The following is a 22,748-nucleotide window of genomic DNA, read 5'->3' as shown; positions in this document are numbered from 1 at the left end:
CCGAGGCCGAGGCTCCATATGCTGCAGCGCTCTGACAGAAACAGAAACAGAGGTATCAAATTATGCAACACCCTCCCACTCACAGAAGAACAGCCTGACCCCAAAACACACAAATAAAGATGGGAGTTCTGTCTGATTCCAAGCTTTAAGGGTGTCTGATAAGGGGTCATCAAAACTCTTACCATGCACTCAAGTCGTTCCTACATGGATTAAGTGTCTAAAAATGTGATTTTAGCAAGTTAATTTGTCTATTCTTTACCGCAGGAATATCTAATTATGCTTATTAAAAGTAGAAATTTGTGTAAATTTGTGTCGGTTTTTTGATTGTTGATCACTTGTTGGGGGTCTTTAGTCAGTCAGAAATGGTATCATTCATTAAAAGAGATATGGGGAAGTTATTTTGATGATGGATCACAAGGATTTGTTAAGGGAAAGCATAAAAAAATGTCCACTAAAAGTAAGAAAATCTGTAAAAAATTCTTTTAAAACATATCTACAGTATGCCATAAAAAGTAACCTCAAAATTTCCTTCGAATATTTCCCAAATGTTTCATTCAAACTTTATCAGAAAACCTAAACATTCAAATAAGATTTTCTCCCATAACTCCAAAAGAATCACTGAAAAATTTCCAATTAAATTCCCCAGAATAACAAAGCAAATCCCACTTAAATTTCTTTAATGATTCCCAATAATTTACAAATCTATCCCCAAATTACTTGAGAATGTAACCTGGCACGTCAGATGGATTTGTTTCACACATCCATCTGGTAAACCACCCATAGACAGCGTTTGGGAAAGGACAGAGCCTTTGAAAAAACTTGGAGGGTGATTGGATGAAATTTCTGTCTGTCACATCTTTACGGGCCAATCAGAGCAACAAAACACGTGATGTAGCCACTAACGAGCTACGCCTGTGCCCCTCCTGAAGGGGTAAACTCCATACAGGACTGCATAACGCGAACCATGGCGACTGTAGACATGTCAGTACACGACTTTTGTCGTTTTTTAAAAAAAAATCACTCAGTGCTCTTCTTTGTTCTTCTTTTAAGGAAGAAATGTCAAGTTCTGATAAAACTGGCGCTTTAGCAGCATCCATGCTAATGTCTTCCGCCATAATCGCACCGGCCTCTTGTTGCTGCTTGTGCCCGAAAGATAGCTGATTGGTCCTTTCACTTTCTAACCAGGCCTACACGTTTCAGATGGGAGCTTTGCAGGATGGATTTGCCAGTGAGAAACACGGAAATGGGTGTATCCATCTGCTTTGCAAGGTTATTGAGAATGATGGAAAGCTGTAACCTGACACGCCAGATGGACTATTTCATGTATCTACCGCATGGATTTATTTCACATTCATCTGGGAAAGTTTTGATAGAAAGCATTTTGAAAGGGCAGGACTTTTAAAAAAACATCTTGGAAGGTGACTGGAGGAACGTTCTGTCTGTCGCAGCTATGACAACCAATGAGAGCAACAACACAAAATGACGTACGCATGGACTTCTCTAGAGCTGACAGGCTACTGCTGCCGTAGATTGTTAAATGCGGAGCTTCTCAGTGAATTAAACTGATGCCAAGGCTGGAAGTGTGCAAAAATTGCAAACCTGTGCTCAAGCAGACCGGGAGAAGAGCGAAAATATCTTGTTTGTCATGAAAAGCTTTCGGTGTGGCTCTCTGCCCTTGTTTCAATAAAGAAATGTCCAGTTCTGACAAAACTGCCACTGTAGCTAAGTCCGAGCTAATCACTCCAATAGCACCCGATTATACAACCACTCACTGTGCAACTAACGCTTTCCCCTTTAACTCTCACAAACTCATGCCAAAGTAGGTCAGCAGGAGAGTGAAAACATCTTTTCCATCATGAAAAGCTTTTAGTGTTTTTATTCCTTATTTTTTTGAAAAGTGATGCTTTTCTAAAGCTACATTCGAGCTAATCACCACACAGGAGGCAACCATTACCAACAGTTTTAAATCCAACTAAACCTAGCCCATAGCTACCGCCTAGTTCTCCTCACATAATGATTGGGCCCAGCAGCGTGTGGTTTGGCACAAATAGTGTGGATTGTAGCTTTTCAAGATGGATTTGCCTGATGACAAAGATGGAGTCTGGCAAACCTATCTGCCTTGGAAGGTTAGGAAAGCTCCCCCAGACATTCAAACAAGACCCTTAAATTTTCATAAAAATATCTGAAATATCACTAAAGATACCCCCTCTAAAAATTCCCAATCAAATTCTCAAAAATCCAAAAATAATGTCTCAAAATTTCCATTGAAATACCCCAAAATTTTAAGTCAAATTCCACACCCCATCCAAAAAACTTCTATCAAATCCCCCTAAAAATTTCAAAATTCCTACCAATCGCCAAAAAAATTCCCCAAATGTCCCCAAAATTTCCTTGACAATGCACCAAAAAATCAAAGCAAAACACTCCCAAAACTCCCAGAGAATGTCTCCATCATATACAAATATGTCCCCAACATTTCCATGAAAATAATTGAAAAAAATTCAAAGAAATTCCCCCAAAATATCAAAGAAATCTTTGAAAATGTCCAAAAAAGTTATCCTAACATGTCCTCAAAAATTCTAATAGCAGAAATTATGACTGTGTTGTAGGAAAACCTAATGTAATGTCCTCTTATGTACATGCAGGGTTTTAGGAGGTTAAACTTCAGAATGCAGGGTGTTAAACATGAGTGATATTGATGGATGAGCATTGTACCAAATTTTCAATTATTTTCAGCGTGCTGAAAGCACAGAAAATAATCTGTCATTTGTGATGATTTTTGCACTTATGCCAGTTTTAGAGTGGATGCATGTTTGCTGCAGGACAGCTGCGGCCTGTGTGTTTGCTGCAACTCTCTGCTGTCACAGCAGGGACTTTCCCCATCAGTTTTCCCTCTAAAATTCTTTCTTAAAGTGACGATTCATTTAATAATTGAGCTCTGAAAAATTCCAAATATAAACATTCTGTACAAAAAAGATGAGTTTCTCCATAGAAATGGTAAAGGGGCTTTTATTTTGAAAAGTACATTCCAGGAGTGTTACTGCTCTGTGTTGATCTCTCTTGTAACATATTTTGCATATATGGAAACAGAAAGCTCTATCAACAGTTGGAAGTTCAGAGAACAGCTTTATTATACCAATACACTTTGGCTTGTGGCCTTCATCAGAGGCATCAAGAAACCCATGGTAAACATATTCAACCAATGAGGACATATCTGCTAAAACAAGGAAAATATGTCTACCTTTTTAATTATTTCCTGTCTGTTTTGGCTGAGAGATGCACAAGGCTCATGGGAAAAAATGATGAATTTTCTATATTCTCAATATTCTTAGGTCGTTTTCACACCTAAAGGTCTGGGGGACTCGGTCTGTTTTGGTACAGAAATTGCAACATTGTTGCTCTTTCCTTTGGTTTGGTTCGCATTCACACTGCTCTCTTGGCCAAACGGACAAAACCATCTGAACACCTACAACCTCTGACAGTTAGGGGTGCTGTCGTCACAATCAAACGGCGACCAAGAACAAATGAAGGGATAGAGGAAGACGAAACTGGAAATCAATCTCCTTCTGCCGGTCTTTTTTACCACATAAACAATGAAAAAACACTGAACACTGCTTTGGGGTATTACAAGCAGGCAGCGGGGTGGTAAGCTGCCCAGCATGTCATTCCTTACGTGATACGAATAAATCAGCACTGACTATGATGTGTTGCTATGGCTACACAGACGCCAAGCAAGGTACCGACATGTATTTGAGTATCTTAAATTACATATAAATCTGTACATTCATTACATTTTATGCCACTTCCTGCCTTTGGTTCATAAGTTGGTCTGCTTTGCTTTCACACCTCAAACTAACCGCACCAGGGTTTGTTGGGAAGCAGACCAGAATCCGCTTGTTTGGTCTGCACCAGAGTTCGTGTGAGCTTTCACACCACTCCAAACGAATCGGACTATCTGGGAAAACGCACCACCAAAGTGGACCAAACAGCTCTGTGTGAATGCACCCTTAGTCTGAAAGCTCTGACTTGTTAGCATGCATGCTGAAATGAGGATCAGGAAGTAATGTCCAAGATGTGGCTGCCAGTCTGAAGCAGCTTTTACGACACATTTTGCCCCTGAACTGCAATGGTTGTGTTTAGAAAATATGTGCAAAAAAACTGCGTTGGTGGACAAAGGCCGTTACCAGTAATGTCAGACATCAATCCACTGCTTTGCCCCTTTTTTCACGGACAAAAGGGAACAATTAGAATCAGCTCTTGTTATTTAAATGATTTACACAAACAGGCAGAGGACAGCTAACCTTTATTTTATTGTTCTTTTAATTTGAACAAGCTGCAGACAATAGCTTTTGTCAAATAGGTCAACAACATCAGGGGTTTTTAGAGAGTAAGATCATAAAATCAATTGTCTTTGCTCGCATATAAGTAAAAGTCAGACTTTACCACAGTTGACAGAGGTAATATATAATATACAGCCATGCACACAGTCATGCATGGCCATATGGACACACTAGCTGCACTCACACAGGACAATGATGATAATGATGATGGGACTTCCAGACGTGGACATTAGAGCTGGCTAGCTGCTCAGCTGTGACGCACCGTGCCTGGAGATTTATAATAGCTTGACGTCAGCCTCCCTCACACACTCCCAGTTAAGAAAGATGGGTCTCAGTGTCCCTGTGTGTGTGAGAGAAATAATATCATTTACAGTGAAGTGATTTAAAGCACAGTTGAGGGAGATTTCCCTGCATCTCATTGACCTGTTTTTTTGTTTCCAGCTGTAGCCTGTGGGTCGACTGGTGCTAACTTAATGTGAAACATCTGGGCATTGTTTTAGCACTCCTTTGCATATACAGTACGTTCTTAAAAAATAATACATATGTATGGCCACATGCAAATCCATGCTTTCCAAACAAAACCAGCTGCAGAAATCTACATTTCAAAGTCAAATCCCCCCAAAGGAAGGAGGGCCAGACAGAAAAACCTCCACATTTATACCACTAGAGAGTATATTACTATAAAACAGCACTTTAAAGTTTTTTTTTTTTCTATATCCTGCCAACAGATACTACTGGCTTGTGTCTGCTGATCCTGGACCATATGGAGAGCAGACACAGGCCAGATTTAAAAACACACACGATAAGTGATTGTTCTTGCTACTGGATGCGTCAGGGAAGCGTCGCGGCGTGTTTGATGGAGGTGTTGATGCACTGCAGCTTGTTGTAACACAGCCAGCAGGAAGTCTGGGATCCAGAGGAATTCCTCCAGAGCTCGCCCACAGCCTGATGTTTTTTAAAAAGCAGCATTGAGTGTGTTCAAACAAGACCAAAGACATATGAATCCTGTTTTTAAATCAGAAGCCATATCCAAGACCCCCCCAAAATTTCAAGAATTCATTTTAGTTATTTTATACATCTAAAATGCAACTATACTGTTGTATATAAATGTCCATTTACACTGAAGAAGAAGGCTACAATTAAGCATTTTACCACTCATTCTTTATAAGACAGAATACTGTGTGAAAATTTAGAGCGATCACTTTTAAATGGGGCCACATTTCTAAGGAACATTGGTTTATGGGATGAGCAGTGGAGCTGAGTTTGGTGTCATTTGGTGAATTGGACGATTGAAGTCTGAAGAAACAAGACATATTGGCAATTAAACAATTCATTCAGTCAACAAACTGGAGTTTCATGTAAGAACCATACACAGCCACAACAGCCTGGCACCTCCTTCTCATGCTGGTCACCAGCCTGGTCACACATTGCTGTGGGATGTCATCCCATTCTTCAACCAGCATTTGCAAGCATCAGCGAGTCAGCCAATGTGGTTGTGTTGGTCACTCTGGCCCGAATTGCACATTCAAGCTGATCCCACAAGTGTTCAGTGGGGTTGAGGTCAGGACTGCTGGCAGGCCATTCCATCCTCTCCACTCCCACTCTGAACGCAGTCTCTGAAAACCCCACTTTGTGGAGGCGAACGTCGTAATCTTAGTGAATACTGTCCCACACTATCACGCTGCCTCCACCAAAAGATCTGAGAACCTGGACTCATCCCTGAACGTAACGTTCCTCCAGTGCGAATGCTGCTTACACCAGTGCGAACTGGCCTGACGATGAAAGGCAGTCATGCCAGGCCTATATAAGACCAGAGACTGGCTGTGTGCCGTCAGTTCTGGATTGTCTAGGCAGAGTGGCACAGCCATCCTATCCTGCAAACTTTGACTGCAAATCTGTAGAAGACAGCCTATGGTTCCTAAGTCCTGACAGGGTGATGAAATGTCTTTTTGGGACGCCCACTTCGCAACCTATCTCTGACATCCCCTGTTATATGGAACTTGGCCTTCAGTTTGGAGATGGTACTAGGGCTCACTCCAAACAACTGAACAACTTTGTGTTGCAGAACACCAGCCTTATCGGATGAGCCCTATCCAGGTCAGTCAAATGTGGCAGGCCTGTTCTTGGAGCAGACACCTACTGACCACTGTAGCAGGGCCCATGCTTGCAGTTGCTGACAATTAGGTGCCTAATTGCTATCTCCTGGGGATACCAGAAGCTCAAACAAGAATCAGTAGAAACAGCAGAATAAGCTGTTTGGCACTGGCAGAGCAGATCTGGGAAATTTTCATGGATTCAACCCTCATACTCAGCTCTGCTACTGATCCCACCAATTCATGTACCTCACAAATGTGGCACCTTAAAAAAGAAAATAAACAGGCCTTCAACAGCATAAGATTAATCGCCATAAAGCATTGTTACAATGATGAAATAATCTACCAAACACACATTTCCTTACTTTTTGTGCTAACTTAATATGTTAAGTTAATAATATAGGAAAGGTAAAAACTACCATAAGTATGTAGAGGTTTGTTATGCAACCAGATGGCAGCCATCTTGGTAAGGGGTTAAGAGTATTTTTTTTTTTCAAACTTAGCACAAATATCCACTCTGACTCAAGGATGAAGTTATGAAATTTTAGATGCTGTAGGTCAAAGTTCAAGATCTCAGCCCCTGTGTCCATCCCTTGCTTGACCCACCACTGTACTTTCCCTTTGCAACCATGTTGTCATTACCATCATTTTTCTTGTTAATCAGTTTGTGGTGAAGCCTTCATAATTAGTCAAATTCTCTTTGTTTCCACCTCAAACTGGGACACAGCTCGTTAGCCCTGTCTCTCAGACTGAGGTTTGAGTCAAATGGCCTCCTGTGTGAATGCTCTGAATTCCACATGTTGCTCCTGTGGTCTCTCTGTTTGTTGTTCGGTATGACTTTGCACAAAATGTGCGAGATTGAATTACACAAAGCTGCGGCCTCAAACAAACCCGAGATGACTCATAAAGCTTTGGTTTGTTTAGATGTCAAACTACAAAGACAGGTCCAGTAGGAGTCTCACAGTGATCGGCTCGGTGCTGTGTTTGTTGAAATGGTCGCAGTCAAATATCCAGAGGAATCTGCATCTGCATCTCAAATATTAGACAGCTCTAGGATTGTGGGATTTTGTTGCTACTATCTCGGTTGGATTTAACCAAAGCTGTTTGTACCTGTTGAATCCTACAGGATGCATTCAAGTTAGAAAATTAAAAGTTGCACCAATCAACATGCATATTCAACTGATATACTTTACTTTTTTGTTGGTATTTCAATCCACAATTTTTATGGTTAAAAAGCAACAAACTAACTTGGCACACCAAGTAGACTGTTTCATATCTATTGCATGGGATATATTTCACATTCATCAGGGAACCCTCCTATACAAAATGCTTAGAAAGGGAAGGACCCAACAAAAAGTTCCCCAAGGTTGATCCTTTTCACATTTATTATGGGGCAATGGAAGTGACGGGACAAAATGAGGTAGTAGGCTTGCACAGTGGGTAACTCAGCTGCAAGGCAGGTGATGATGGGGTTGTACTCTACGAACGGTGGAGTTTGTTGGATTGAACCCGAACCAAGTTTAGTAAGGAGAAAAGCAAAATATCTTCTCCTGCAAGAAAAGCTTTCCGTGTGTTTCTTTGTTTCTCATTCATTAAAGAAATGTCCAGATCTGGTTTAAAAAAACCCTGCTATATCCAAGCTAACCACCAAGTCAGCAACAACCATTTCTACTGGCTTGCAATACAACTAAATCCAGCCTGTAACAATCACAAAAACAGGTTGGGAAAACAGTGAAAAAAATATTTAACCTTACCTAACCTTTACACTAACCCTTCTTTTAATAAAGTTCAGTTTGGATTAAACTGCTGCTCTATTGTAGCTACATCTGAGCTAATCGCTACACTGATAGGAGTCATTGCTACAGGCTTGCTTTTCAAATGTCACTGATTAGTACCGGGTACAATCATTGCACATTGTACCTTTGCAAGATGGACTTGCCTGATGACAGACATGGAATCTGGCCAGGCCATCTAGTCTGCAATGTTGGCAACAACATATTTGGTCAACAAAGTGCAGCAGTTTAAAGATATTATTAAGAGTTGGAGGTGACCAAAAACAGAGTTAAATAATAGAAGAAAAATACTTATATCCAGGAGACATAAACAATTGAATACAACACTGTGTCCTAACTGCATGGGATGTGACAGCAACAACAAAATCAGCTTGATTACATTGGTTAATGTATTATCCTGACAGCCCATGACTGGCACATCATAACCTAGCTGCATCAAGTGCAACACAGTGTGGTGCACTGGGGCTCCTAAATTTGCATACACTGTTGGCATTGCATTTCAGGTGTGTCGCGCTTTGTTCTGTCCGACGTTGGGCAACTTTGGCCACCCAGAGTTTTCCAGGTGTACAGCGAAGCACAGCCGAGTATAACGAGTATGTTAGAGTATTTAGCCCTTCTGGGGTTAATTTGTTATTCACTTTTTGCCTTTATTACAGAGATAGGACAGTGGATAGAATCAGAGATAGGGGAGAGAATGGGGAATGACATGCAGTGAAAGAGCCACAGGCCAGACTAGGTCCTAACCTTAACCCAGGCCAAACGTGGCACGTACCAGACCATTGCCGCCCCAGTTTGTTATTTATTTTGATGTTATTCCATGACTATTTTGCTTCTGCTATAGGTGAATATGTTAGGAAGAGAAAAGGTTTATGTTTGTGACTAAAATTCTGAGGTTTTCAGTCTCAAAAGTTAACTTTTTTTTGGCATCGGTTTAGCTTAGTAGAGCAGGCACCCATAGGGTAATCCTCAATGCACTGGTTGGGGAATCAATGCATGTTTGGTGCATGTCTTTCCCCACCATCTGTCCCCATGTTTCCTCTCTTTCTTCAGCTATCCTTTTAATTAAAGCCAGAAAACCCAAAAAATAAACTAAAAAAGTTGACTTTTTTTCATGAGTGGCGTCATAGTTGCTCTGTGACTCACTGGCCGGTGATATAAAGTTGATAAAGTGATGATTTACTGTCATGAGTCGATTGTTTTTTATTTGAAGTTGACAGGTTCCCTTGCCCCTATTCCTGACAGTTTGAATTGATCTGCTCTACATGCACTGACAGAGTTTGGCAGTGGATGGCACAAACATGGCACATATCTTGAGTAGAGCAGAGTGGTGCTTCTGGGACGTGCCAGAAACAGACCAGAGCGTGTGCAGTGGAATTGCAAAGATCGACTCAAAAAGCAGGGATTTGCTCTGGAGTGCATTTTGGAAGTGGATCATGGTGCAGGAAGAGTATGTGGAAATTGGAGGTTATGCAGCGGAGGATGGGCTACAGCTGGCACACTGGGCTCCTTGCACCACCTAACAATGTGTTTTTATGTCTTCATGTGGACTGGGATGTTTTTTAAATTGTAATGTTTGGACAGGACTGTTTTGGACCCTTGACCTCATTTTTGTTTTCAATAATACCTGCACACAGATGAGGCTTTACAGTATCCATTAGCACAGTTGTCTTTTATTGTTTCTGTTTAGCAACAGCTTAGTCAAAGGTCCAGAACATTTATTTGTGTTTAAAGTCTTCAGTGTTTGAGCCATCCATCGCCCCAGCTGCCCCCTGGAGTGAAATCTATTTGCTATCCCAGTTTTTGGTGTTAGTGAATCTTCTCTGCCCATAAATCTTTTCTGTCAAACAGCCATTATCAAAGTGGCTCAGAAAGCAGCAGACATCTGGAACAAATCTGCATCCAGATGAACAAATTCTTGCTGTTTAATCCAGTTTGTATTGTGACAGTTTGACATGGATTCCTCTGGATGGTGTTTCAGTTTATTGTCTTCTTTTTATTTGTTCAATATCAGATCTTTTCTTCTGTATCTGAGTTTCTTTTTGTATCAAACGGAGCTGTCAGTGCTGGATAACATCAGTCAGTGAGAGAGATCACATCCTTTGAAGCTTTTTTCTCTTAGCTTTCACTCCGATGACCTTTGCACAGCAGGGATTCAAAAATCTGAAGAATGACAGCTCCTGAATCTGAACCAGACTGTTTCATGTTTGGGTGAAAATGACAACCTTTGCACCTTTTGGGATCAACGTCTGAGACAGCGAGCCGTTCTCTCCTTCTCACTTTTAAAGAGGTGAATAAAAATTATGGCTGCCAGGTTGGGTTAACCTCCCTCACATCTTTCGGGGCATGGAGCCGTCTGCAAGTACGCACTGAAGGAATTCATCTGGGTTATAACTCTGGAGAGCATTAGTCTGGTTTTAACCTGTAGCACCGTTTATTACCTTTGTTTGGAAAGAGCATTAGAGTCGGGGAGATTTTTTTTTTAATTGTGAAAGAGTCTAATGATGAAATTAGAGTTAAGGTTTTGCTGAAAGGTTGAGAATAACGATAAAATACAAGAGTTGACTTGACTTTTTTTCCATATCTCGACTTTTTTTTATTTCTTGAGTTTTGCACACTGCAATGCCTATAAAAGGTAGTTACCCCCTTAGAGGTTTTACCCTTAAATTGATTTTATAAATCAATCTTTGCCAAAATCATTTGGCTTTTTGCCAAAAAAAAAAAAATATATATATTTAGTATCTAATTGTCTCATTGTCTTACTAAACTAAAACCAGCTGTCTGTCATTAACCTTAGGAGCAGTGAGAGTAGACCAAAACAATGAAGTTTCAGACCACAAAACCAGTACAATCCACTAGAAGATGCGTAACATGTACAGTATCTTAAAGTTTTTCCTCCACAGCCGCAGAAGTGTCAGTGTGCTCTACAGGTCAGCAAAGTAGACTCACTCTCCCTCTCCGAGGCCTTCAGTTTGTTTTTCCTGTGCAGCTCCAAAAAAAATGGAACGACTGTGTGCATGCACGAGCCAGCCTGTTTCAATTCAGCATGTTTCCCTCTTCCCAGAAAAAGGCTGGTATTCAAGGCACGCCTGTCAAAACAGCAGCCAACCTGCACACACCTCTCAGCACGCATGAAGACTTAGTCCTCTCTCACACACACATACTTCTCTGTCAAAGCAAAACAGGGTGGAGAGACCCAGAGGAGAGAGCTGTTCTGGATTTAGATGGTGTACATTCATGCAAAGATGTCTGCACAATCTGAGTCACTGTAGGCAATCTGTGCAATAAAGGTTTGAAGCTTTTTGGAGTGGTTCTGTAGTAGATAATGCATACATGCAGAAGAGTATTACGGTTAAGTAAAAAAGGAAAAATAAGATAGAAGACTTATTTTTTACTATGCACTTTATAAAAAACAGCTCAAAATGTAAAGAGAAAAAAAAATCCTCTACTGGAGAAATAGTCAAAGTGTAATGAAAAAACAACAATCAAAATTCAGCAGAAAAAAAGTTGAGTTCTCCAACAAAAGTTGAAATATTGAAAAAAGCAAACGATTGTCAGAAAGAAGACAAAATACTGAGTAAAACTATCAAGAAAAGGTGAAAATGCTGAGAATAAAGTAAGGATGCACTGAAATGAAAATTCTTGGCCGAAACGGAAAACCAAAAATGAGGAAACCAAGGCTGACAACCAAAACACCAAAATAAATTATTATGCCAATTATTAGTACCATTGCATTTATGGTTATGACAGTGTACTAACCTCACTAAAATCAGTTGCAATTGCATAAATTAATATCAATACTTCAAAGAATAAATCAATTACAAAATTATGTAAATATTTATTAAGCACTGACATTTCAACAATGCACAATATAAAATAAAATAGAATACAAAACAACATGTTTAACTTGACCCCACTCATGTATACATTAAGTCAGTGGTTCTCAACCTTCAACTTTCAGTCGTGAACCCTCTGTGAAGTATTTTTTCAGCCAAGTATCCCCTAAACAGCGCAAAGCTTTTTGGCCAAAAAGAAAGACATTAAACAGTGTTGTGACAGCCGTCTGATTTATCAAACTTTGTAACCGATAAACACTTTCAAATTACAAATATTAGATTTTTTTTTTTAAACATTTTAAATGTTAAAAATTCATGACTAAATTCATGGCACACCTGTGGGGAATCAATGCAAGCTTCCAAACCAGCAACATCACTTCACAGCGCGACATTGCTGCGGATATTTATGTTTCGCTCCGACGAGCGGACATGGTGGTGGTGGTGCTGATTTTTAAGGCAGACAGAGGAACAAAAAGGTCCTTCTCTCCAACACCACCTGATATTTGTCCTCTTCTCATATCTGTCTGTAGTCAGTTCTTGTGTTTTTGCCTCTGTTTTAGCCTGGTAGAGAGGGAGACAGGCAGCAGGCAGCCTGACATGTCTATGTGAACGTAAATGCGCTACTCACACAGCTGGAGCTGTTTCTAAACTACTGGGACTTTAGTGAAATATTTACCAACACAGTCTCCTCTGACCTAAGACATATGACTTTTAAAGGCTCCTGCACCCTACTATTATTGATCATATTAGACATAGAAGAATGAAAAGTCAGTCCCTCCTCTTACAAACTTGGCTGGCACAGTGAATGAAACAGTGAAACAAAACGGCACTGACCTCCTGGATGTGCGTAAAAGTGCTGCGCTACGCATGGAGTGAAGGACAGAGAGGGACAAATCTCCTTTTATCTTCTGCTCTAATAAATATCACTGTTTATCAGAGGACAGAGACAACGCACCGCAGACATTCGCAGCACGAATGTGATTTAGACTGTACGTAATATACTCACAGAATCATGTCACTCCTGACGTGCAAAGAAAGTCGCTGTTTTTCCTAAACAGCCGGTATGTATTTTGAATTCTTGCGTACCCCCTGGAGTGCCTTCACGTACGTGTACCCCTGTTTGAGAACCACTGATCCAAGCGCGTGCTGGCCACGTTTTTTGCTTATGTCATCACAACAAGTGTTTCGGTGATGAAAGTCTTTCGGCCAAAAACCGAACATGCACTTTTGGGCCATTTTCGGCCGAAAATTTTCGGTGGTTGAATTTTCAGTGCATCCCTGAAATAAAGTTAAGGCTAAGAAGTGAGAAAACCTAAAAAAAAAAATGTCTGTGTATACGTACATCCATCCATCCATCCATCCATCCAGACAACCATCTACATCCATCCATCCATCCATCCATTCATCCATCCATCATCCATCCATCCATCCATTATCCATCCATCATCAATCCATCCATCCATCATCCATCATTCATCCATCCATCCATCCATTCATCCATCCATCCATCATCCATCCATCCATCCATCCATCCATCCATCCATCATCCATCCATCCATTCATCATCCACACAACCATCTACATCCATCCATCCATCCATCATCCATCCATCATCCATCCATCCATCCATCCATCCATCCATCATCCATCCATCCATCCATCCATCCATCCATCCATCCATCATCCATCCATCCATCCACACAACCATCTACATCCATCCATCTATCCATCTATCCTTCCATCCATCTATCCATCCATCCTTCCATCCATCCACTCATGTATCTATAGATCTTTGTTTTGGTGAGTAGTCATAGAAATGAAAATACTGACATAGCTTTGATGTCCTCATCATTCATTCCCTATGCAGAGGTTTCTATGGATGTAGTAAACTGTTTTAGAGAACATCAGATGTTTTGAAGTTTTAGACATCATGTGTTAATGGATTGACTTCAGAGATGAAAACATTAAAACAGGACATATCACAGGGGAAGGGTGTTTTTATTTCAAATTAAAATAATGGCTGACTTGCCTTCGTTGAACCTCGATGTCTGTGCCTGCTCAGTGGGGTGTCTCAATAACACGACAGGTTGATGGCTGACCGGGGCACAGATCGGTCCAAGTTATTACAGTATCTCAATCTCTATTAGATTTAATCTGAGTCATGGGGCCAAACACTGATGTCACTGTTGACTTTTAAACAGCAGAGCCCAGCCAACATCTCCCCCCACACACCCACAGAGCAGAGAGAAGTGATTCCTACAGACTCGAATGAAGAATGATAGCTACAACACACATACTTTTTCATCCATCCTGTCATCGCTCATCATTTCAACACACACAGAGTCACCACACACTCCCTCTGCTTCGTCATATCTCACCCTGATAACAGCTTCCTAGCTCCAGCACAAATCCTCCCTACGGACTTCTCCTCTGCAATTTACTGACTCCTGGGTCATCTGGTCTGCATGCTGCGTCTCTCTGCAGCACAATGAGGAGAGCTGAGAAGAATGCCACCATCTCCTGCCCATAAAAACACCCAAATCCTGACTGGCCTCCCGTGTTTTGAGCTCTGTGGTGTTTGTCTGACCTCGTTATTCTCACATCAGCTCAGAGTTTTAATGGACATAAAATCTGGAGGGTTTTTGGGTGCAGATTAGGCCTTGGTTTGTTTTGACAGGCCTGTCTGAAGCAATTGTGTCTGACCACAATCTGTGTGTGGATGCTTGTGTGGCCCTTTCCAGTTTGCTGTGCTGAACTTGAGGCTCTCTGTGGCCAAGAAAAAGGACATATTCAGTAAGTTTACATGCATAGTTAAGTCAGAGCATTGTTATAACTTGATCTGGACCACTGTCTTTGTCTCAGGCCCCAGTTGTTTTGTATTAAGAATTCCTTTTGGGCATTGCACTGTAGTATGTGCATCCATACTATACATTAATATGCCTTCAGTGACAACCTGATTAAAAATTTTTGTCCCCCTTACGCAAACAATAGTCTCTATCATTTTCACCACAAACTGGGGGCTCGTCCGGGATAGACATATCATAGTTTTGTACTTGTGCAGTGAAGCTGCTGGTGATAAAAATGAATTGGGTGCAGTTAGAGGGGCAAGTGGTACCTCTTTAACAGCTTTTCTCCCTCATGTTGTCATAACATGCTTTTAAAACACACTGATTTTGCAATCAAAATTTATTGGGTGCTGGCTAGATTAGAATGACATCTCAATTCAAGATGAGGGAGTAGTGAAGTGCCATTCATGGATGAGCTGGCTTCTTTTATGAAGGACAGAGCCAGCTCCCATTTGAGAGACAGTATCCCTTTTTCTCTATTATTGTTGGAATTTTAAAGATATAAAATGTCAAAATGATGTCAAATAAAGAGCTGTTTGAGAGCCAAAAGCCAGGCTATTATACTGAGCTGAGACAAATAATCTGGCTGTCTAATTAGAGCCAAAATTCCTTTTACCCTGAGTCAGGCTGGATATAAAGGCAAGCTTTTTCTCATAGCAGATCATGTCAATATGTGTTGTGTCTACGCTCCCAGTCCAGTCTGAAGGCATTTCAGACCACCTCAGCTTGCAGTCTGAACCTTTAAACATCAAACTATTTTCATTATGCACTTTGGTTGGTTCATGCAAAGCATTAAGGACTTTGCCTCGGTATCCATATGTCCAAACTGGGTATACTAAAGCCTTGATAATACACTGTTTCAATGTGGCGAAAGATTTTGCTCTGTCTACCATATAGCAAACATAGTTTTACTCGCCCCACATGCTTTAAAACACTGCTGTCTCTGCCGGAACCCCTGCAGAATTCAGCAATGCAACCCTCGTTTCATAACCAGTCTGCAACACACTACCCCTGTGGTAACATGATTAGCAATGAAACCCTGAAATAAGTTTAGTTTCCTCTGTAAAAGTGACCTCTTTGTGACCCTTTGCTCTTGCTGCAGGATGAGACGTATTGTTAATATGTGATGATTTGCGACCAGAAGTCCATGCATTGTGTTGTATTTTGAAAGAACTGGAATTCTACGCATGTGACTTCCTTTTTTGGAGATTTCTGATCGACGGGTATTGACGCGGTTTGGCAGTGGCTGACACTAAAAATAGACCTGCAGCATATCTTGAACGAGGCAAAGTTAAATGGTGCTCCAGACACGCGGTGCTGGCATTCTGGAGCACTGGATGTAGAAATGCTCTGATAGACAAGAGAGGGAGCGATTTGCTCCGCAGCAGGATTCGCGGCGCGGCCACTGTATGTGGAAATTGGAGGTGAGCAAGTCAGCCCAGACAACATTTTCCAGCTCCTAGAGGATTCTGAGGTGTTCCCAGGTGATATAAGACGTATAATCCCTCTGGTGAGTGCTGGGTCTGCCCTGGGGTCTCCTCTGGCAGTTGGCAGGGCCCGGAAATCCTCCACAGGGAGGCGACCAGGGTGCATCCAATCAGCTTGAACCACCTAAACTGGCTTTTTCAAGACAAAAGAGCAGTGCCTCTACTTCAAGCTCCATTCTATCTCTAAGGCTGAGCCCAAACACCCTCCTGAGGAATCTCATTTCAACTGCTTGAACCTGCGATATAATTCTTTTGGTCAATGCCCAGAGTTCATGACCATATGGAACATATTAAGTTGGAACAATGATTGACTAGTAAAATAAAAACTTTGCCTTCTGGCTAAACCCCCTCTTCACCACAATGGTCTGGTACAACTTCTGCAATACTGCCAATGCTACACCGAGTTACTTGAACTCCTTCACTTGGGGCAGAGACTTCCCACTTGGAGGGAGCAATCCACCATTTTTCAGCAGGGAGAACCATGGCCTCAGACTTAAAGGTGCTGACCCTCATCCAGACTGCTTCGCACTCAGCTACGAACTGTGCATGCTGGGGGTCCTAAGCTGAGGATGCCAGTGGAACCACATCTTCTGCAAAAAGCAGAAATGAAATTTTGAGGTCATCAAACCAGAAACGTTCCTCCCTTTGACTGCACCTCGAAATCCTGTCCATCAAAACCACAAAAAGAATCAGAGATAAGGGGCACCCCTGGCAGAGGCCAATATGCACCAGATATTGTGAACTTAGCTCCTTCAGGTCTCATTTTTGTGTTTTACATCTTCAAAATAAGATGTTTATTTAGATTTAATGGGTAAATATGGCTTATATTAAGTATTATGAGATATTTTACTACAGATTAGACAACACACTTCCCTCAATTTGCAGCATACTGCCAAAAATGTAACACGAGCCATGCAGGGCTAACAAAAGTGTGACAGTTCAATTTATTCTCAGCACAGCACCACACACTCCTCCTTTATGGGACGAGGTCAGTTAGAGGAACATTATGGTGATTATCCTTCAGGGAAATCCTATTTTAACCACCTCTGCCTCTCTGTGGTTCTTAAAGGTGAGTCTGGACATTAGTCTTCCTCTCCGCTCTGCTCCCTCCTACGGTCTCATGTTCCTTTCTGTAAAAGTGAAGAAAAAAGAAAAACACAGCACTGGGCAGCCTCAGACCGACTCCCCGCCCCCTCCCCTCCTCCTCGCCATCCTCCTCCTCTCTCCTGGTGGCAGATGGGATATTGAACTCAGCCCGGCTCTTGCCCCTGGGGACAAGGGGAGTCAGCAGCTTATGATAATGGAGTGTAATTAGGAAAGCTATTCTCTTTTAGTCCCTAGTTTGTGGTTTAAGTGAAACTAAACCTGGTTCAGAGTCATTTTGACGAGGTTTGAGGTCACTGGGTTTGAGTTTATCTTCTGTAAGACTGTTGGAGTAGTTTTAGAGGAGCAGAACCAGTCACTTTTGTGTCCCCACAAACAATCACGTATCTGCAAAAGCATAAAGCCACTTAAAGGGGTGTTGATGTAAAATAAACAACTTTATGTGCCACTTGGACTTGAGACGGTGAAAATTATTGGAAGATATCCAATTCAACCAATAACTTACTGAATGAAGCAAATAAAGAGAATTAAGTGGGAAAATCCAGAGGTTTTAAATCTCATGCAACTCTCAAACTGTAAATGGTCTTCACATGTGGAGAGGAATGCTGCCTTCAAGGACACTCTGTAATTTGTGCTTTTATGCCCCAGGTAGACTACACCATGTAGGGTCTTTTTTGTTATATTAAAAAAAAAAGCATAAATTGTGCTAAACTAAACAGTATTGGTCTTATTAGTTTTCCTGCCATCATTTTAACGGCTATCCACGATGGAATAAATGTAATCAGTAATAACCTATCACAAAACAAATATGCATGTTATGGCTTTGATTACATTCATGTTGGCTTAGCTGTTTGATTGCGCCCCATTATGAAAGCATGCATGCAGGTTAGAATTACACCTGTGGCTGCTTTCCTGCTGGTCTTTCCTCACTCTCTCCCTGATTTCTGACACAATGCACTGTCCTGTCCTATCAAAATAAGGGCCAAAAAAACAAACAAAAAATATATATAATTATAATGTCAAAATAACAAAAAATAGCAAAAACATTTTTTTTTATTTTTTTATTTTTTAAATCTGAGTATTAAAAATAGGTTTTTACACTAAGGCTAGCAACAAACAGCATGATTTTATACCTGTGGGCCAGATTAGTCTGCTCTCCCCTCAAACATTTCCGGCATTTCTGGGATGTTCTGTTAATCAAGGCTTGTTGACGCCAACTGTTTGTCTTATCCAGCCTCAAGTGTTTAGAGTCAGTACAGTTAATTAAATGCTTAGTCCAGTCACATTGTTCAGACAGTGCATTTCTAGGGATTAAAGATGGAAAAGATACCAAACAACTGCACTTTAGTACCTGCATCCATACTATGCATTGCGTATACAGCCGAACACGACCAGACTACAGCCGGACCAGCTGCTCTGGTCAGGTAGATTTCTGAAATGTTACATTTTGGTCGCACAACTCCAGACACTCCCACAGTGAGAGCAGAACCACAAACAGAATCCTCAACTTAGGGTCTTTTTGTCTTTGTAAACCGTCAGACAGCATCTTAAATCATCATGACAACAGCAGGAATTACTTTTTAATTCCCTCGCTATAATAAAGGAAATAAAGTAGGAAATATGCTGACCTGCTTGCCTCCTGCTGACACGGATGGTGCAGAAACTCTGCAGATTTTTGTCACATTGCATCCCGGCTTTACTTGTACAGCGCCAACATCGAACTGTGTAGTGTGAGTGTATAAATCATACGTGATGGCCGTGCCCCATAAGCGATGTAGTTGCACAGTAAAAGCTGACATTCTGCCAAGACTGTGAAAGAGCTGGCATAAAATCACAGTGTATGACTGACTTTATACAAACAAAAGCCTGTACATCGTTTCACCATAAGCTGGGGGCTCATCCTGGATAGTGTGCGCTAAACCTGTACATAAAATATTACCATGACTCCCTACATGCTTTGTATAGTGAAGCTGCTGGCAGTAAGAATGAATGGAAGCAAATTAGCTATGGACTCAGAGACTAGCGCTGCCTTTTTAGCAGCTTTTCCCCCTTATGTTGCCTTAAAGAACACACATGGTGATACACTAAATAGCAAATAAATCTGTTGGATTACTGTTAGATTAAAATGAAAACTCGGTGTACAACCAATTTAGACTGGATGAAGGTGTCCCAGACCACCTCAGTATGCATTCTGAGCTATCAGATACCAAACCATTTTCAGCATGATTTAAGCTGCATCCACACAAAGCATTAAGGATTACAACTTTGTATCTGAATACCCAAAACGAGTGTAAATATTGGTTAATGTGTTGTGTAAACAGGGTTTGAACCTCCCCAATTGAAAAAAATTTAGTTGCCTCTAATTGACTACCTGCAGTAGCCAATGAGAGTCAGCAGACCAGGAAGTGGCACCAACTGGACGTCATTTAGTTTTACAGCTCACCACTCCTACACAGAGCAATTCAAAGTGCCTTACAGTGTTAAAACAGGATACATAAAAATGCTTTAAGACCTATTTGAAAAGAGCTTACTGAAGTTGTTAATGAACATACATGCCACCGAGTTGCTCCATTTCCGATTGTCTTTGAACGCATCTTAAGTATCCATGCAGGCAGTTTGCGGGGAGAGAGAGGGGAGGAGCGGAGGAGAGGGAAGAGGAGGAGTAAAACCACCAGGAGAAAAAGTTTGAAAGGAGCTAATTCAGTGGCCGGGTGTCTCCTAAAGAAGGAATAAGAGGAGGTTGAAACTGAAGGATCACAAACGTTGCTAAAGTCTGTCTCTGTGCGTGGATTTTACTGCCGAGGAGCCGCTGGGCACGCTCCCGCTCCCGTGTGTCTGTGGGCGGATTAGATGAGTCTGACTTCACGATGAGGAGCGACCCTCTTCTGTTCACTTCCAGCAGGGGTGAGTGATTCAAACTGGGGCTTTTTTTTTCTGACCAGCGGAGACGATGAACCGTTTTTATACGCAGAGAAAAACACTCAGGGCTGTTTGAGTCACTTTAGTGCGCATTTTCTCCTCAAATCCATAGAAAACGTAAAAACTTTAATGATCTACAAAGTCTGCAGCCAGTTACCGCTTGGTCCTCATATTACAGCCTCGTTCACTTTGCTCTGAGCCCTGGTCAGGTTTGGCCCAGTTTCTTGATGACTCTGTCACAAAAATGCCAGTAAAATTTTGAGATTCTTCTTGAAAATGACTTTTGAAGTCACCTCCTGATTAATGCTGAAATCAAAATGTAGCAAATCGTTAGAAATGTTAATTTTGAATGCTCCCTTTCATTTTAAAAATACAATCTAACTGTTATTTTGCTGAGGTTAGCTACATGCACGGGTGTTTTTTCTAGCCCTGCATGACCCAAAACAGGCATGCACCTTTGCACGCGCACACACACCCCCACGCGCTGAGAAGTACGCCTGGAGGGTTCAACTTATTTGGAGCAGATTCACGAGACTCCTCTGATTCAGTAGAAGACAGTGGATTCAAAAACACAGCCTCACTGCAGGCGAGGTTGTTTATTTGACAATGCAAGCAATGCACAGCACGTGCACACGTCCACGCACGCTCAGAGAGTCACTTTTTTTACACTTGGACATTGTATAAAATCAAGATAAGACATGCACATCCCCCAGTGAGTGCTGGATCCAAACTCAGAGGTACATTTTCAGGCCTAAATAAGAGCATGTTGGCTCAAAACACAACTTTTTGTTAAATAAATCACTGAATTTGACCTTTTGCTGCAGTTACTCTTTAACTGCCTGCTTGTTGCTGAAGTTCTACTTGACCCCTGTTTTTCATTGCAAGTCACTTTCAGCAGTTGCAGCACCATCCTCAGTTTGATCAACCAGTAAGACAATTTGCCCCAGAGTGTGCCTCAAAACTCCCAAATCAACGACATTTGAGCTGCTATTGAGTCTGCTATTGACACTCAAGACAGTCAAAGAGGGGGTATATTTTGGTTTAGTTTGATGCACAAGGCTGATGTGTGAAGAGCTGTTGTACTTTTGTTTGTCCACTCAAATCAGACACGGTAAATGCTCACAACTTTTGCAGCAAGTCTGGCCAGTTAAAAACAGCGACTTAGGATAAGTGCGTCAGAGGGTTTGCCTCATGAAGGTCTAGTACCAAAACGTTGCAAATAAACACCAGTTATTCTTTTTTGCGAGTTGGACTTTGTGCAGGAGTTTTCTTTGAACTGTTTGCTGGAAAATTTTCAATCAAAATTAAATATTTTGAATGAAAAATAGGCCGCTTTGGACTTGAAAGAGCAAAGAAATGGTGACATGCCCTTCAACATAAAAGCACATCATAGACCTTTTGCCACGTCTTTTCCAGGCACACATTTACCACTCACTGAAAATGGCTTTGCAACCTATTTTTGGGTCTTGACCCTCCAGTTTCGAACCAAGGCTTTAATGAACAATAATATCAAAAACATCGAAACTGAAGATATCCTGAAATGCCAGTTACAATTGCATTCAGTGAACTAGACTAAAGTCAAGTCATTCTTTAAACTAGGGGTTCTCAACTTGTGGGGCTGGGTCTCAGAAGTGGGTTGTGGACCTGCTTTTAGTTCGATGTTTGGAAGGAAATTGTGGTAAAGTGTCTAGGATGTATGGAGGTTTTGCAATGAGTGATTTCGGCCTTATTTGTCTTGTCATTTTGAGTTGAAATTTTTTGATGAAAGCTGCTTTTCCTTTTACAATGCCTTCATTTCTTGTGATCGGAAAAACACAACCATGATCTGTTATCGGGGCCTCACAGAATAAAATAATATGTTCATAGATTGGGGTCCCAATGGCAACATTTTTCATTCATGGAATTTTTGTGGTTGAAAAGTCTCTTACATTTGGGTCAGGATTTCACAGTAAGGGGTTGGTCGTGGGTCCTATGGCAAGAGCAGTTGAGAAGCACTGCTTCAAACCAACGTCCCATGGTTTAAAGAATGTGGCTAGCATTAAGAGAGCTAGCCTTCAATCTTCTTTTGTGGTTAATGTCCTCTTTCCTGTGCTGAATGTCACCACTCATTTCTTTACTTACATGTTAGTAAAATCTGAAACAGGCTCTTGTTGACTTTATCCTCATTTTCTGGGTGGGTTGCTAAATGGTGCTGTTTTTATGGGGTGCTATCAGTGCTATCAGTTCAGGGCTGTTTACATCAGGTTTAGGAGCATGTAGCAGCATGGCAGTACTCATAATACCCATGCATAGGAGGATGAATCAATGAATAATGGCTGTATTGTATTGGTAAA

The 22,748-nt window shown here is 41.3% G+C and overlaps 1 protein-coding gene across 2 annotated transcripts in view; it reads left to right on the top strand.

The window, feature by feature from the left end:
• Positions 1–20,160: 20,160 nt before the first annotated feature.
• Positions 20,161–22,748, top strand: part of afap1 (actin filament associated protein 1) — a 79,148-nt gene continuing 76,560 nt past the window's right edge. The window contains exon 1 of one of the 2 annotated variants that reach the window (XM_041779198.1): positions 20,161–20,400. In XM_041779198.1, coding sequence (XP_041635132.1) covers positions 20,364–20,400 — 37 coding nt within the window. In that variant the 5' untranslated portion in view covers positions 20,161–20,363. The remainder of the gene's footprint in view (positions 20,401–22,748) is intronic. The other variant, XM_041779197.1, reaches the window with a different exon arrangement.

The sequence above is a fragment of the Cheilinus undulatus genome, linkage group 22 (genome assembly GCF_018320785.1).
Source record: "Cheilinus undulatus linkage group 22, ASM1832078v1, whole genome shotgun sequence".
NCBI lineage: Eukaryota > Metazoa > Chordata > Actinopteri > Labriformes > Labridae > Cheilinus > Cheilinus undulatus.
The sequence above is the reverse complement of the archived record's forward strand: the minus strand, read 5'-3'. Positions and strand labels throughout refer to the sequence as shown.